General features: G+C 43.2%; 1 protein-coding gene and 1 non-coding gene across 2 annotated transcripts; one reads left to right on the top strand and one right to left on the bottom strand.

Moving 5' to 3' along the window:
- Nucleotides 1–2,167: 2,167 nt before the first annotated feature.
- LOC148791217 (U2 spliceosomal RNA) lies at nt 2,168–2,355 on the top strand. Its single transcript, XR_016076828.1, has one exon. It is a non-coding gene; the product is annotated as a U2 spliceosomal RNA (small nuclear RNA).
- A 3,428-nt stretch (nt 2,356–5,783) lies between these two features.
- Nucleotides 5,784–11,239, bottom strand: LOC104607579 (cytochrome P450 81Q32-like). Its single transcript, XM_010273251.3, has 2 exons — nt 10,212–11,239; nt 5,784–6,493 (listed from the first exon to the last, which is right to left on the bottom strand). The coding sequence occupies exons 1-2, from the start codon at nt 11,121–11,123 to the stop codon at nt 5,870–5,872; spliced, it is 1,536 nt and encodes a 511-aa protein (XP_010271553.1). The 5' UTR covers nt 11,124–11,239; the 3' UTR covers nt 5,784–5,869.
- Between the last annotated feature and the right edge of the window lie 2,099 nt (nt 11,240–13,338).

Genomic DNA, 13,338 nt, shown 5'->3' on the forward strand with positions numbered 1-13,338 from the left:
AGATGCAACATAGCCCATTTCTGGAAGCTAGCCAGTTGTCTCCGAACCGAGTTTTATTTGGGCTCCAATTCGGCTTGTTTAGCAAATGAGTGTATATATAAATATAAATATATATTGGACTTGAACTTGACTCAAAGCTCGATTTGGAGTGAATTAAATTGTGCTAGCTTTTTACTAGTGAGCTCGAAAAACTCGTAAAAATCTCACATATTTGTATCCACCCTACTTGTAATAACTTTGTATGTTTATCACAATAACTTTGGGTGGAGTTTTTTTAGGTAATTATCAATAAAAAGTTAAAATTCATATCAGGGTAAGCAGGGCTTATATACAGGTGTGTTTAGTGTTTAACTTTTGAGTTAAAGCCATTTGAATTGATAGATCTCTTTGCAATATGATGAAGGGTAATTTGGCCCGACTTGTTAGCACGCTAACACATGGAATGACCTGATGACTAGGTGACAATTCAACACTTTTCAACACCTTACCTGGCAAGGTCAGCTTGGGTACCTCGACGAAGAATGAAGCCCGAGCAGTTTGTGGTGTCTTGACCTGCTGAGATGCCACATAGCCCATTTCTGGAAGCTAGCCAATTTTCTTCGAACCGAGTTTTATTAGGCTCCAATTCAACTCGATTAGCAAGTGAGTATATATATATTGGACTTGAACTTGACTCGATTTAGAGTGAATTAAATTGTGCTAGCTTTTTACTAGCAAAGCTCGAAAAATTCGTAAAAATCTCACATCTTTGTATCCACCCTACTTGTCATAACTTTGTATGTCTATCACAATAACTTTGGGTGGAGTTTTTTTAGGTAATTATCAATAAAAAGTTAAAATTCATATCAGGGTAAGCAGGGCATATACATGTGTGTTTAGTGTTTAACTTTTGAGTCAAAGCCAATTGAATTGATAGGGGTAATTTGGCCCGACTTGTTAGCATGCTGACATGTGGAATGACCTGATGACTAGGTGACAATTCAGCACTTTCCAACACCATAGCTGGCCAGTTCAGCTCGGGCATCTCAGGTACCTCAGCCAAGACCAAAATCTGAGCAGCTTGTGGTGTCCCGGCCTACCGAGATGCCACGTAGCCCACTTCTCGAAGCTAGCCAACTGTATTCGACCTTTCCGAGATCGCACCTCGTGTCAGCGAGCCTTATCCTTATTCCACCTAGATCGGACGAACTCGATAAGCCTTATCAGCTCAACGAAGTCCATCTTCGGGTGCAAAACGGACTCCAGGTAACATGGGCCAGAGATCTCGAACATGTTTCATGGGGCCTATGACAGTTTGCCTATATAAGGGCATCACTACCAACCTCAAATGGTACATGTGATTTAGCTTTTTAGCTCTCTTACTTACAAGGCTCTTAAGCTCACAACTACACTCTTCGTTAACTTAAGCATCGAAGTACCCACATAAAATAAAACACCCAGGGTTCTTTATGTTTTCTTGCGGTTTGATTGACGACATAAGCAGATTGATGTCCGAATTGCCATCCAGCACGAAGTCACCAGATTGTGCATCATCACAATATAAACAAGACCTGCTTAACATAGGCCTGGCGCGTCCTGATTTTTCTTTTCTGGCGCATAAACAAAAATGCATACAATCGTCCTTGAGAGCATGAAATACGATGGATCATGGACCTAATAGCCGTGCCGTTTCATATCCCTCATTTGGTATTTGTTTCAGAAATACATACAATGGTCCATTTTGTGGATGCTCAATTATACAAGTTCGATGGTTCGAACTTCCAAATGCAGTGAATAAGTTAAAAGGCTTCACAAATTCAATGGACCTAATATTTCCTGTTGAATTTTGATCATCGTGGTCGATCCTTGAGGAGCATATCAAAGCTGAACATACCGACCCAGATGGTTTTTTGAAGCATACTCGAGACGGACCCTTAGAAAGCTCAAGACAAGTATTTTCAACAGGCAAGAGAAAGCCAGAGACGTCGATCTGGGAGCAACAGACCGCTAGGCCAGGGCGGTTGATAAACTGGGAGTGTGTGGGTTGATTTTGGATCAATGGATCGCCGGGAAATGAGGCAGCCAGGCAGGTAGGTATATAAATATCACTGTGTTGTGGTGTGGGACATTATTGACTAAACTTTAGTTCCCACATCGGCTGGTGGAAAGAATTGAAGCGGAAGCGAGGATTCCTGAGGACAATCAAAGAAACGAATGAAAGCATCTGTTCTTATCAGTTTAATATCTGATACGTGGGCCATCGGCCCATATGATATTAAATTAATTTCTTTTTAGGGGGAAAGTCCATTACAGTAGCTTGCTACTGGGGTTTTCGTGCGTGGCCCATGCGTTGCACTATCGCACCACGCTAAATCGATGACAAAACAATTTGTTCTCTGTTTTTGAACACTTCTGATTCTTCCGCCTTTCGATTACAATCGGATTATCTTTTTGCGGTCTGACAGTTGCTATAGGAAAATTTTCAATTTAATATCCTGAATTTTGGCCTGAACTTTATGTCAGTCAAGTTGGTCCCTGTCAGAAAATGTCAAAACTATCTTTCAAAAAAAGATAGTGTTCATTGTCTTCTACTTTGAGAGTGAACCAGTTGAGGTATTTGAGATTCTAAACTATTGAAGTCATTGTCTTTTACCTTTAGATCTGAAATACATTTTTGTCTAGTTATTTCTTTGCTTTTAGTTATTGTTTTCCTCTATCATATTTCATGTTTTTTCTTTGAAGATAACCAGTTCAATCTCAAGGTAGAAGACAATGAACAATGTCCTCTTTTGAAGGGTAGTTTTGATATTTTCAACATATAACTGACGGTCAGCTAATGATAGGGACCAACTTGATACTTTTTGAAATTTTAGGTATTGCAGTGATACATTTGAAAGTTCGGGTACTAATTTAACAATATCCCTAAAGTTTAGTGTACTAAGGTGGACTTTTCCTAAATAATAATTCGAAGAGTCTGACAATTGCTATAGTTCCACAATGCGCAAAAAAGTAAAAGAAAAAAAATGAAGAAGCCTAAATTATATTAGATTTAGGTGTTTGCACTTGAATTTGGATTATAATAGGATTTTGTATTTAAACCGAGTCTATTTTACCATCTTTAAAAACAAAGAAAAAACTAAAAAATGAAAATAAAGTAATCACTATTTAACTTCATATACATAAATGTAAATTAAGAACTTTCTTAATCATAAACTTTATTTAATTTCATATCTATCTATCTATATATATAGCAAGATGTTCCAAGTCACCTTGCTTCTTCTTGCTCCATTACCCCAATCTTGCATTCTTCTTGACTCTCTCTCTCTCTCTCTCTCTCCCTTCCCACCACTCTCAATTTGCCATCTCAACACCCTCTCTCTCCATTCCTCTCCCTTCCCATTGGGTTCTCTATCCCCCCATAACTTACATTTCTCACTTTCTATAATAAGTTAACACATTTTCTCCTTAATTAGCTCAATATATGTTTTATCCTCTCCTTCATTTTCATCTCTAATTCCTCTCCATTCTCTATACTTTCCCATAAAAATAAGGCCATAATTTATTAAGATTTTGTTTTCCATATTAAACAATATTTATATCTATAGATGTGATTTCAAGCAAAGAGAGGGGAATAAGGGGAATTTTGATGTTTCCTATATATATTCATGGCATCTTCCATTGTTGTTAAACAATCTATTCTTAAATAAAAGTTTATTGTTAAATAATCCATTAGTTATGAAAATTATTAAAAATTTCTGGAAAATATTCTTCCAAAAATTATGAAATAATTATTAAAGAAATAATCCATTACTTCAAAATAAATAATTTAGTAATCTACCAAAAATTAATAAACAACCCATTATTTAATAATTTTGGTTATTAATAAATGTTCAAAATTTCAATGTTTAGTGTAATTTACATTAATCACTGTAATTTAATAAATTTTTATTATTTTTTATAATAATAATAATTTATCGATAAAAGGTATTACTAATTAGCATAATTTACTAATTTCTATACAATCAATAATTATAGTTAACAATTATCAAATAATTTAGGAAAGTTCTTTAACTAATAATCCATAATTATTTTTTTAAATAAGTAATTAAAAATTTTCGAAATTAATAAATGAAAAAGTATTCTTAAAAACTATTTAAATAATAATCCATTATTATTATCCAACTAAATAATTATTAAAAAATTTAGGAAATCAGAAGTTGTTTGATAATTATTTAAATAACAATGCATTATTATTATTATTTCAATAAATAATTATTAAATAATTTGGGAAAATTATTAAGTCTATCCACATGGATCTAGACCATTTGGTTTACTTGGTCCATACCTGGTTTTACATTAATTAACAACAAGTGATTTATTTTTAATTAAAAATAATTTAGTTTACCATAATTACATTAATTTACTATAATTACATTTACTTTGATTAATAGTAAATAATTTAGGCTTAAAAAGTAATAAGAAGTAAATAATTTACATTAGTTTATTGTTATTGTAAATAATTAATTTACTATGCACTACTACTAATCAATAGCAATTTTAATATTTTTTAAATTATTATAAATTATTGTTATTTAATTTACTATTAGTTAATTGTTTATAGAAAATTATTAGAATTGTACCAATGGCAATTTTTCCTGTAAAATTGGGGCCCTACCTTGCACCGCCCCGAATGGGGCCAAGTTTCTCAAATCTTAAATGGGGACAGGTAGAGACGAAGTGGGGATAGGAAAAATATTTTTTCCCCTAAATTAGGGATGGGGTTTGCTTGTAATTCTCTAAACCCGATGATAAATTAGTAAAATATCCATAGATTTAATATTGATTTTTAAAATAAATCTAAAATTTCCACATATTCTTATAATAATATGACTCATAATTTCATTTATAAAATACCCCTAAATTGTCATAACCCAATTCCTAAAATACTCCTAATTTTTTATAATCCTATTTATAAAATATCCATAAATTAGATTTTTTTAGGTAATTACCTCAGGATGGGGAAAAGTTGGAGATTCCACATCCTCGATTGGGAATGGGTGCCCTGCCATGAACCCGCCCCGCCATTAGGGTTGGGGCGGGGATGAAATAGAATGTCTTGATTTATTGGGGGGAAGGACAAAGGCCCTATTCACATTTTGGTAAGTTACTTACCCGGGTAAATGCACTTGCCCAGGTAATTGTTTCCCAGGAAAGATTTATCCGGGTAAGTATATTTACACATGTTCTTTTATTTCCTATGTAAATAAGGCAATGACCATTTTATCCAAAAAAATCTATTATTACAAGGGGCATTTTTGTCCCTTTCAAGTGTTGGATACTTTCCCCTAAGGTGGGAAAGTTATTTACCCACCCAGGACATGGGTATCACTTACCCAGGAGATGGGATACCCAGGAAAATAAATTTTCTCTCATCCCCACATAAATCTGAAAAAAGAATATGGAATTTTTGACCATTGACCAACTTTCCCCAAAGAGACAAAGAAGGGTGTTCCATCTCTACATCGCACGGGCCACGTTAGTATTGTTATAAGCGAAAGTTAATAAACTTCTTAGGTTGTAACCGCGTTTGATCTGACTATTAACGGATCCATCTTGCAAAGAATTAAACTGATCCGTTTATATAAACGGATTACCAGAATTTGAAATATCCAGACTGCCACCATTGACCGCCTTACAACTAATGTAAGTATCGGCATTATTATATGGTGAATATTTTTGTTTTTCCAGCTTCTATCAAACCAAAAACCGTCTGGTTCCATGTGACAGATTGGGTTCTTTAAGCGTTTATTCTAATAATTCACAAATAATATTGAAATATCCAGAAAGTACCACAACATGCAATTAGAAGGGGGGAGCTTTGAGAATGGTTTCAAAGTTGAGATAGGAGGTCCACCATCGTTGGGCGTGGCTTACGCTTTGCTTTCAAGACCCGGGCTTTGGGTAGGGTGAGACCCCCAGCTCCTTCGCTCATGTCCACTAGGTCGTCACCAACCATCTCCCACTCGAAGCACTGAATGAGTGAGCCCAAAGCTAGCCCAACCATGCGCTCAGCCAATCCCTCCACGGGACAACTTCTCCTCCCCGATCCAAACGGCAATAACTTGAACCCATCTCTTCGCCCTTCCAGCCCTTCAAATCTCTCTGGTTTGAATTTTCTGGGCTCCTCCCATATTTTGGGGTCGTTGTGTATGGCCCACATGTTCACTAGCAGCAAGGTGCCATGTGGGATGTCAAAACCTCCAACAACGCAATCCTCGGATGACTCGTGGGGTACAAGCAGGGGGGCCGCTGGATACATCCGAAGTGTCTCGTTGATGATACAGCGCAAGTAGGGGAGCTTGGATAGATCGGATTCATGGAACAATCGGCCTTGTCCAACATGGTTGTCTATCTCGGCTTGGGCCTTCTTGAGGACGTCTGGATGGTTGAGCAAGAGTGACATTGCCCATTCCATCGTTCCTGATGATGTGTCGGTTCCGGCTGCTATCAAGTCCTGTAAAGGGTAACCTTATTAGTTAGCATTTTCTGCATCGACCTTAGCTAATCAATCAATTCTTATCAGTTGGCCCAACTTTTTGATATAGTAACTGATGTAACCGTTTCTGGTCACGTACCATTTTTTGTGATGTATAAATTTTTTTGGCTAAGTATCTCGTTGTTTAACCCTCTGGGGACGTGCCTTGGTGATGAGCTACTTGGTGGCGAACTGCCCGGTGGCGAGCTCCCTGGTGGAGAGCTACTTGGTGACGAACTGCCTGGTGGCGAACTGCCTAGTGGTGCTCCCTGGTGGCGAACTGCCTGGTGGACTTGTCACTTGACTTGCTCCTAGGCGGCCTGCGACTCAGAGGATGGTGGAGCTCCCTGGTGCAGCGCAACCCGACTACCCTCCGCGTGAGGTGATTTCCTCTCCTTTGTAGGCGGCGGGAGCTGAGGGACCTGCAAGAACTGAATCAGAGGACCCGGGGGTATTTTCCCGGTGGAGACTCCACGATGCCTAAGTTAGCATTCTGATTACAGAGAGCTTGGAGAGAAATGAGAGAGCTAGAGAGCAAGGGTTACCATCCTTTTTCCTCCCCTTTGGCTTTGGGGGTCGGAGTCCTTATATAATGGTGTCCTCGCGGGTTAGGTGGGTGAAAAGCCTTCAAACGGTAAGACTCGTCATATCCCGTCAGAACCGGGGTACGTTGATGAACTCCTCGAGGTTGTCAGGCTGGCGCTTGTGTCAGGCTGCCAGGTCGGCGCCTGGGCCAGGTTGTCAGGTCGGCACCTGTGTCAGTCGGCGGATCGGTGTCTGGGCCAGGTTATCAGGTCGGCGCCTGTGTCAGTCGGCGGGTCGGTGTCTGGGCCAGGTTGTCAGGCAGGAGATCTTCCTACGATACGCCTAACTACTCTTCTATACCGAGCTACCCTACAAGTGGCGAGAAGCCCGGGGGAGCTATGCCGAGTTGCCTGGCTCCTTGGTGGCGAGCTCCTTGGAGAGCTGCCTAGCTCCTTGGCGAGCTCTTTGGTGAGCTACCGAGTTCCTTGGTGAGCTACCGAGCTCACGGGGTATGCCGTTAATGGTTCTTGGTGGGCGTCTTATAGGTTGTCAGGTCGGCCAGGTCGGATCATGTGCCGGGCTGATCCGGCCAGGTCGCGTAGGCCGCACGGGCCGTGCCAAGCCGCGTGCAGGCCGCGTGTATGTCGTGCCAGGCCAGCCAGACCGGTGCCCGGGTGGGACACCAACTTGGTAAGTTGTTTGCCTGGGTGTTTGCCTAGTTGTCACGAGGTGCCACATGTCGCAATTTCACTGGAGGGCCAAATTTGCCCTCATCAATTGCCCCCCACTCCCGAGCTGAGAGTAACTCAGCGAAGGGAGTAGATTTCTTTTGGCTCGTAAGTCGACGAGCTAGTAGGTGCTGATCCAATTCCTTAGGCTTTGGGAGCTGCCTGTATGTGGCGAGCTGCCACTAAGGCGAGGGGGTCTCCGCCAGTTCAGTAGTGTAGCCCTTAGGCTCTAGGGCAACTTATAGTTCATTTTTGCTGATTTTGCTCCAGTTGAGGAAGCGACTGGATATTTAGCAATAGTGTGGCCCGTAGGCTTTGGGAGTGACTCATAGTCTACTCTTTTTTGACTTTGCCTGCGCTGGAGAGGCGACCGGGTCTTGAGCAATAATGTGGCCCATAGGCTTTGGGAGTGACTCGTAGTCTAGTTTTTTTTGACTTTGCCCGTGTCGGAGAGGCTACCGGGTCTTGAGCAGTAATGTGGCCCGTAGGCTTTGCCTGTGAGGTGTCGAGCTATGATTGTGCTGCATCAGCTTCGTATTGCCAGTCACCCTCTCCTACAAGAAGCTACTAGGAGCGCGACCTTCGGGGGCAGCACTACTAACTTTAGGTCGCCAGCTTTCACGGGAGCCTTCGGAAGGCTCGACCGGTAAGGGCGCCTATGTAGTCTGTTGGCCGCCAACTCACGTGGAAGCCACGAAGAGCTCATCTTTTGTAGGGGGAACTTGCGGAGAGGACTGATGAGGCATTATCTGAATCGGAGGTAAGATTGGTAGATCTACTTAGTCTGTTAGCTCCCTGCATAGTCTTTGAGTTCATAAAAAATGTAAACTATAAGGTGATAGCTTCAATTTCTAAAAAGTGAGGACTTAGCTTTGGTAAGATGAGAACTTAGCTTTTGTAGGATGAGAACTTAGCTTTTTGTAGCGTGTTCCCACAGACGGCGCTAATTGATGTAACCGTTTCTGGTCACGTACCATTTTTTGTGATGTATAAATTTTTTTGGCTAAGTACCTCGTTGTTTGACACTGTGGTGACGGGCCTTGGTGATGAGCTACTTGGTGGCGAACTGCCCGGTGGCGAGCTCCCTGGTGGAGAGCTATTTGGTGACGAATTGCCTGGTGGCGAACTGCCTAGTGGTGAACTGCCTGGTGGCGAACTCCCTGGTGGTGAACTGCCTGGTGGCGAACTGCCTGGTGGCGAACTGCCTGGTGGCGAACTGCTTGGTGGACTCGTCACTTGACTTGCTCCTAGGCGGCCTGCGATTTAGAGGATGGTGGAGCTCCCTGGTGCAGCGTAACCCGACTACCCTCCGCGTGAGGTGATTTCCTCTCATTTGTAGAAGGCGGGAGCTGAGGGACCTGCGAGAACTGAATCAGAGGACCCGGGGGTATTTTCCTGGCGGGGACTCTTCGATGCCTAAGTTAGCATTCTGATTATAGAGAGCTTGGAGAGAAATGAGAGAGCTAGAGAGCAGGGGTTACCATCCTTTTTCCTCCCCTTTGGCTTTGGGAGTCGGAGTCCTTATATAATGGTGTCCTCGCGGGTTAGGTGGGTGAAAAGCCTTCAAACGGTAAGACTCGTCATATCCCGTCAGAACCGGGGTACGGTGATGAACTCCTCGAGGTTGTCAGGCTGGCGCTTGTGTCAGGCGGCCAGGTCGGCGCTTGGGCCAGGTTGTCAGGTCGGCGCCTATGTCAGTCGGCGGATCGGTGTCTGGGCCAAGTTGTCAGGTCGGCGCCTGTGTCAGTCGGCGGGTCGGTGTCTGGGCCAGGTTGTCAGGCAGGAGATCTTCCTGTGATACACCAAACTACTCTTCTGTATCGAGCTACCCTACAAGTGGCGAGAAGCCCGGGGGTGCTATGCCGAGCTGCCTGGCTCCTTGGTGGCGAGCTCCTTGGAGAGCTGCCGAGCTCTTTGGCGAGCTCTTTGGTGAGCTACCGAGCTCCTTGGCGAGCTCCTTGGTGAGCTACCGAGCTCACAGGGTATGTCGTTAATGGTTCTCGGTGGGCGTCTTATAGGTTGCCAGGTCGGATCATGTGCCAGGCTGATCCGGCCAGGCCACGCCAGGTCGCGCGTAGGCCGCGCGGGCCGCGCCAGGCCGCTTGCAGGCCGCCCGTAGGCCGCGTACAGGTCGCGCCAAGCCAGCTAGACCGGTGCCCGGGTGGGACACCAACTTGGTAAGTTGTTTGCCTAGTTGTCACGAGGTGCCACGTGTCGCAATGGAGGGCCAAATCTGCCCTCATCGGTAACAAAATGTTTATTTTCTATCTAAAAATTGCTATTCTAAATTAGGGGTATTTATTATTTGGTTCAAACTGCATAATCCAATTGAATCAAATCAAATTTGCGATTTGATTCGATCTATACCTGAAACTATATATGGTGTAAATATATAAACCGACTCCTGAGTTAGTGAAAGGGAGGAGGGAGGAAAAAAAATCTACCAGAACCAAGCTTTTGATGATGTCGTCCGTGTGATATTCCGGCTCTGCTTCTTGGAGAGACAACAAAACGTCAATCAGCGTCTTCTTTCTCTCACCAGATTCAGAACTAGAGCTAGAAATGAAAGAGTCATCGGTCTTCATCTTCTTATGCTCTTCGATTAGTTCTTGCATAAACTCGTCCCTCTTCTGGTGCAGCCTCATCAGCCTCTCTTGTAACCTGTTGAACCCAACCCATCTTAAAGCCGGCATGTAATCTCCGATATGCGTTGCCGCAGATAGATAAAAAGTCTCCGTCACAATATCATGCAAACGCCTTGCTTTCTCTGATTCCTCCTCCACGTTCTCTCCGTAATACCGCTCTCCGGCTATCATCATCATTATCACATTGAGAGTTAACTCAAAAAACATCAATTTCATATCTACCTCCTTGGTACCAGAGGAGGCAAGCCGTAGGATCATTGATCGAACCTCGTTGGTGCGTGAGCGGGAAAACATCTGAAGACGATTGGTGGAGAAAACCTCGAGGCTGCTGATGCGTCTGAGATTGCGCCAGTGGTTGCCATACGAGGCCGAGCCTATGCTTAAATAGTTATAACCTATGTATTTTCCGGCAAGGAGGCGAGGACGGTTCGCAAAGAGGATGTCGTTGGTGGTAAGGCATTCCCCGGCCGCGGAAGGGGAAGAGACGAGGAGGACAGGGCGGGAGCCGAACCTGAGGAGTAAAATCGGGCCATATCGGTTGGAAATATCGGCAAGAGTTCGGTAAAGAGGGTTCTTGAATAGGTAGAGATGACCGATAATGGGTAGGGTGAGAGGGCTTGGTGGGAGTTTCCACTTCTTAATGAGTCGATATTTGGAGAGTAAAAGGAAGCCGAAGAAGAACAACACAAAGTAATACAGCAAAATCTCCATATCTGATATTGCGAATTATGTATTTGGAGGTGCATTAGGCGCTGCTGCTGTTGCTAAATATCAATTTCATTATTACGGAAGCACCGTTAGAGAAGAATCCCACCAAGACGCGTTCGAATAGGATACTCAAATAGGGCTGGCTGCATTCATTTAAAATTCACATAAGGGTTTTGACGTGGGTTAGCTTGGCCCATAACACATTAACGCATGCTAACGTCAGTCACAGTAGGCGAGAGCCCTGTTGCCTTCTTATCGAGTCAATCACTTAACTATTTGGTGTACCTTTAGGGCTTACAGTCTGACCTAGTATGGCTCTCATCCGAGATGCTCATCTCTACCTACCACCAGCATGCTATAAATAAGAGGTAGTTGCCTCTGAAAAGGGGCAATAACAGAGTAACTCCAATATTTACTCACTCATTTACTTCCTGTGCGCACATTACCCGCTAAACATTAATTCTGTGAGATATGGTGCATCTGAGGACCTTTTCCAGGAACACTCTCGCATTCTCCCCAGTTTCGCACCTCGTACTAATTTGAGCGTCAGAGCCTCCGCCTCGGGTATCCACCCTGAGGCCTCTGACATTGTGTTTTGCAGTTCCTCAGGTCACCAGGGACCTCGCCTTAGTCAGTAGTCCTCGGCTACCATAATCCTCACCTCGGTTTACCGTCCTCGCCCGCAGGCTTAACCTCGGGCCAAAAAGCCCAGCCCACATAAAATTCGAGCCGGGCTCGGGCTTTGCCAAAATAGCCTGGCCCGAGCCCGGCCCAGCCCGACCCGACCTATAGTTAAACCTAAGTAAACTCGGCCCGACCTATAGTTAAACCTAAGTAAAAACCCTATCTGATGTTCATTTGAATAATTTTCTTGATTTGAGAAGGTTGTTGATTCACTTGTAGGCCCATTCTTCATTTAAATAGGGGAAAAAACATCTGAATTAAAATAGATAATGTCTATTTGAATAGGGAAAATTTTGAATATCTTTTATTAGGTCGGGCTCGGGCTTCAGGCTTTTTATCAGGGCCGGGCTCGGGCCCAAGTTGTAGGCCCGTTGGTCGGGCTGGGCTCGGGCTCGGCCCTAACATTTTTCTGTTAATAAAGAGTCAAAGCCCGGCCCGAGCCCGAGCCCGAGCCCGGCCCGGCCCGGCCCATGAACAGGTCTACTTGGAAAGTGTGACAATCATCGAATTTCTTGTCAAGAAGAGATTTTAGCAGTTTTTCAACTCTCACCCTTTTTTCTTTTGTAATGTAAATTCCATTCACCTTGCTTTTGTTACTTTAAGAAAGGCATTCCATTATATAGTGAAACCTACTCAATCTGGGGTACCTTCTTTGAGTATTAAAATTGGCTTTTACAATGATTAGTTTGTTAGGATCTCTTTCATATCAAAACAAAAAATTAGAAAGATCCTTTGTTTATTGTTGGTTTTGATCAACATAGGAGTTCAACGGTATTCTAAAGTCTTAGAGTTGTTTGAATTTTGACATAGGTCCCATGAACACCTAGAGGTGTAAAACGGGGCCCCCACTAAGTGCGGGCTGTGCCATGTTGACCCGCGGGCCGTCTCGTGTTGTGTCGCGCTCCCCTGGGATAATTTGGGGGATCGGCCCGGTATGGCCCACGGCCCAATCCCACGAGAGCCCATGCCATGCCATGGGCCGGGCTGGGCCTTGGATCGGGCCAAAGCTATTTATTTAAAAAAATTGAAAAAAAACTCAAAATTTTAATTTTATATGATTTTTGATGTACACAATTACTTATATATACAATAATTAAATAAATTAGTATAATAAAATTGAAAACAATTGTTTATTTTATTAATATATTATATTATATTATATATATATATATAATATGGGCCATGTTGGGCCGTACTATGGGCTATGGGCGACACGACCCACTAGGTCGTGCCGGCCCAACTTGGCTCGCGGACCTAAAACCCCAGCCCCAGCACGACCCACACGAACGTGTCGAGCCTGGCCAGTTCAAATTCGTGTTGGGCCGCAGGCGGGGCAGCCTGATTTACTCCTCTATGCCCTTGTAACATTTGTTGGGATTTGCTTCTCAAAGAGTGCTCCTAACACCAACCTTATAGCCACTTCCCACCTTGTATTGGAAACATCTCCCCATGAATAATAAATGCAAGTACGAGAGATGTTCCCGATGTTTGACCAAGACATGTTCCCCGGGAATAATAAATCCAATTTGAATAT

Source organism: Nelumbo nucifera, chromosome 5, assembly GCF_055504915.1.
Source record: "Nelumbo nucifera cultivar China Antique chromosome 5, China Antique-T2T, whole genome shotgun sequence".
Classification (NCBI taxonomy): Eukaryota; Viridiplantae; Streptophyta; class Magnoliopsida; order Proteales; family Nelumbonaceae; genus Nelumbo; species Nelumbo nucifera.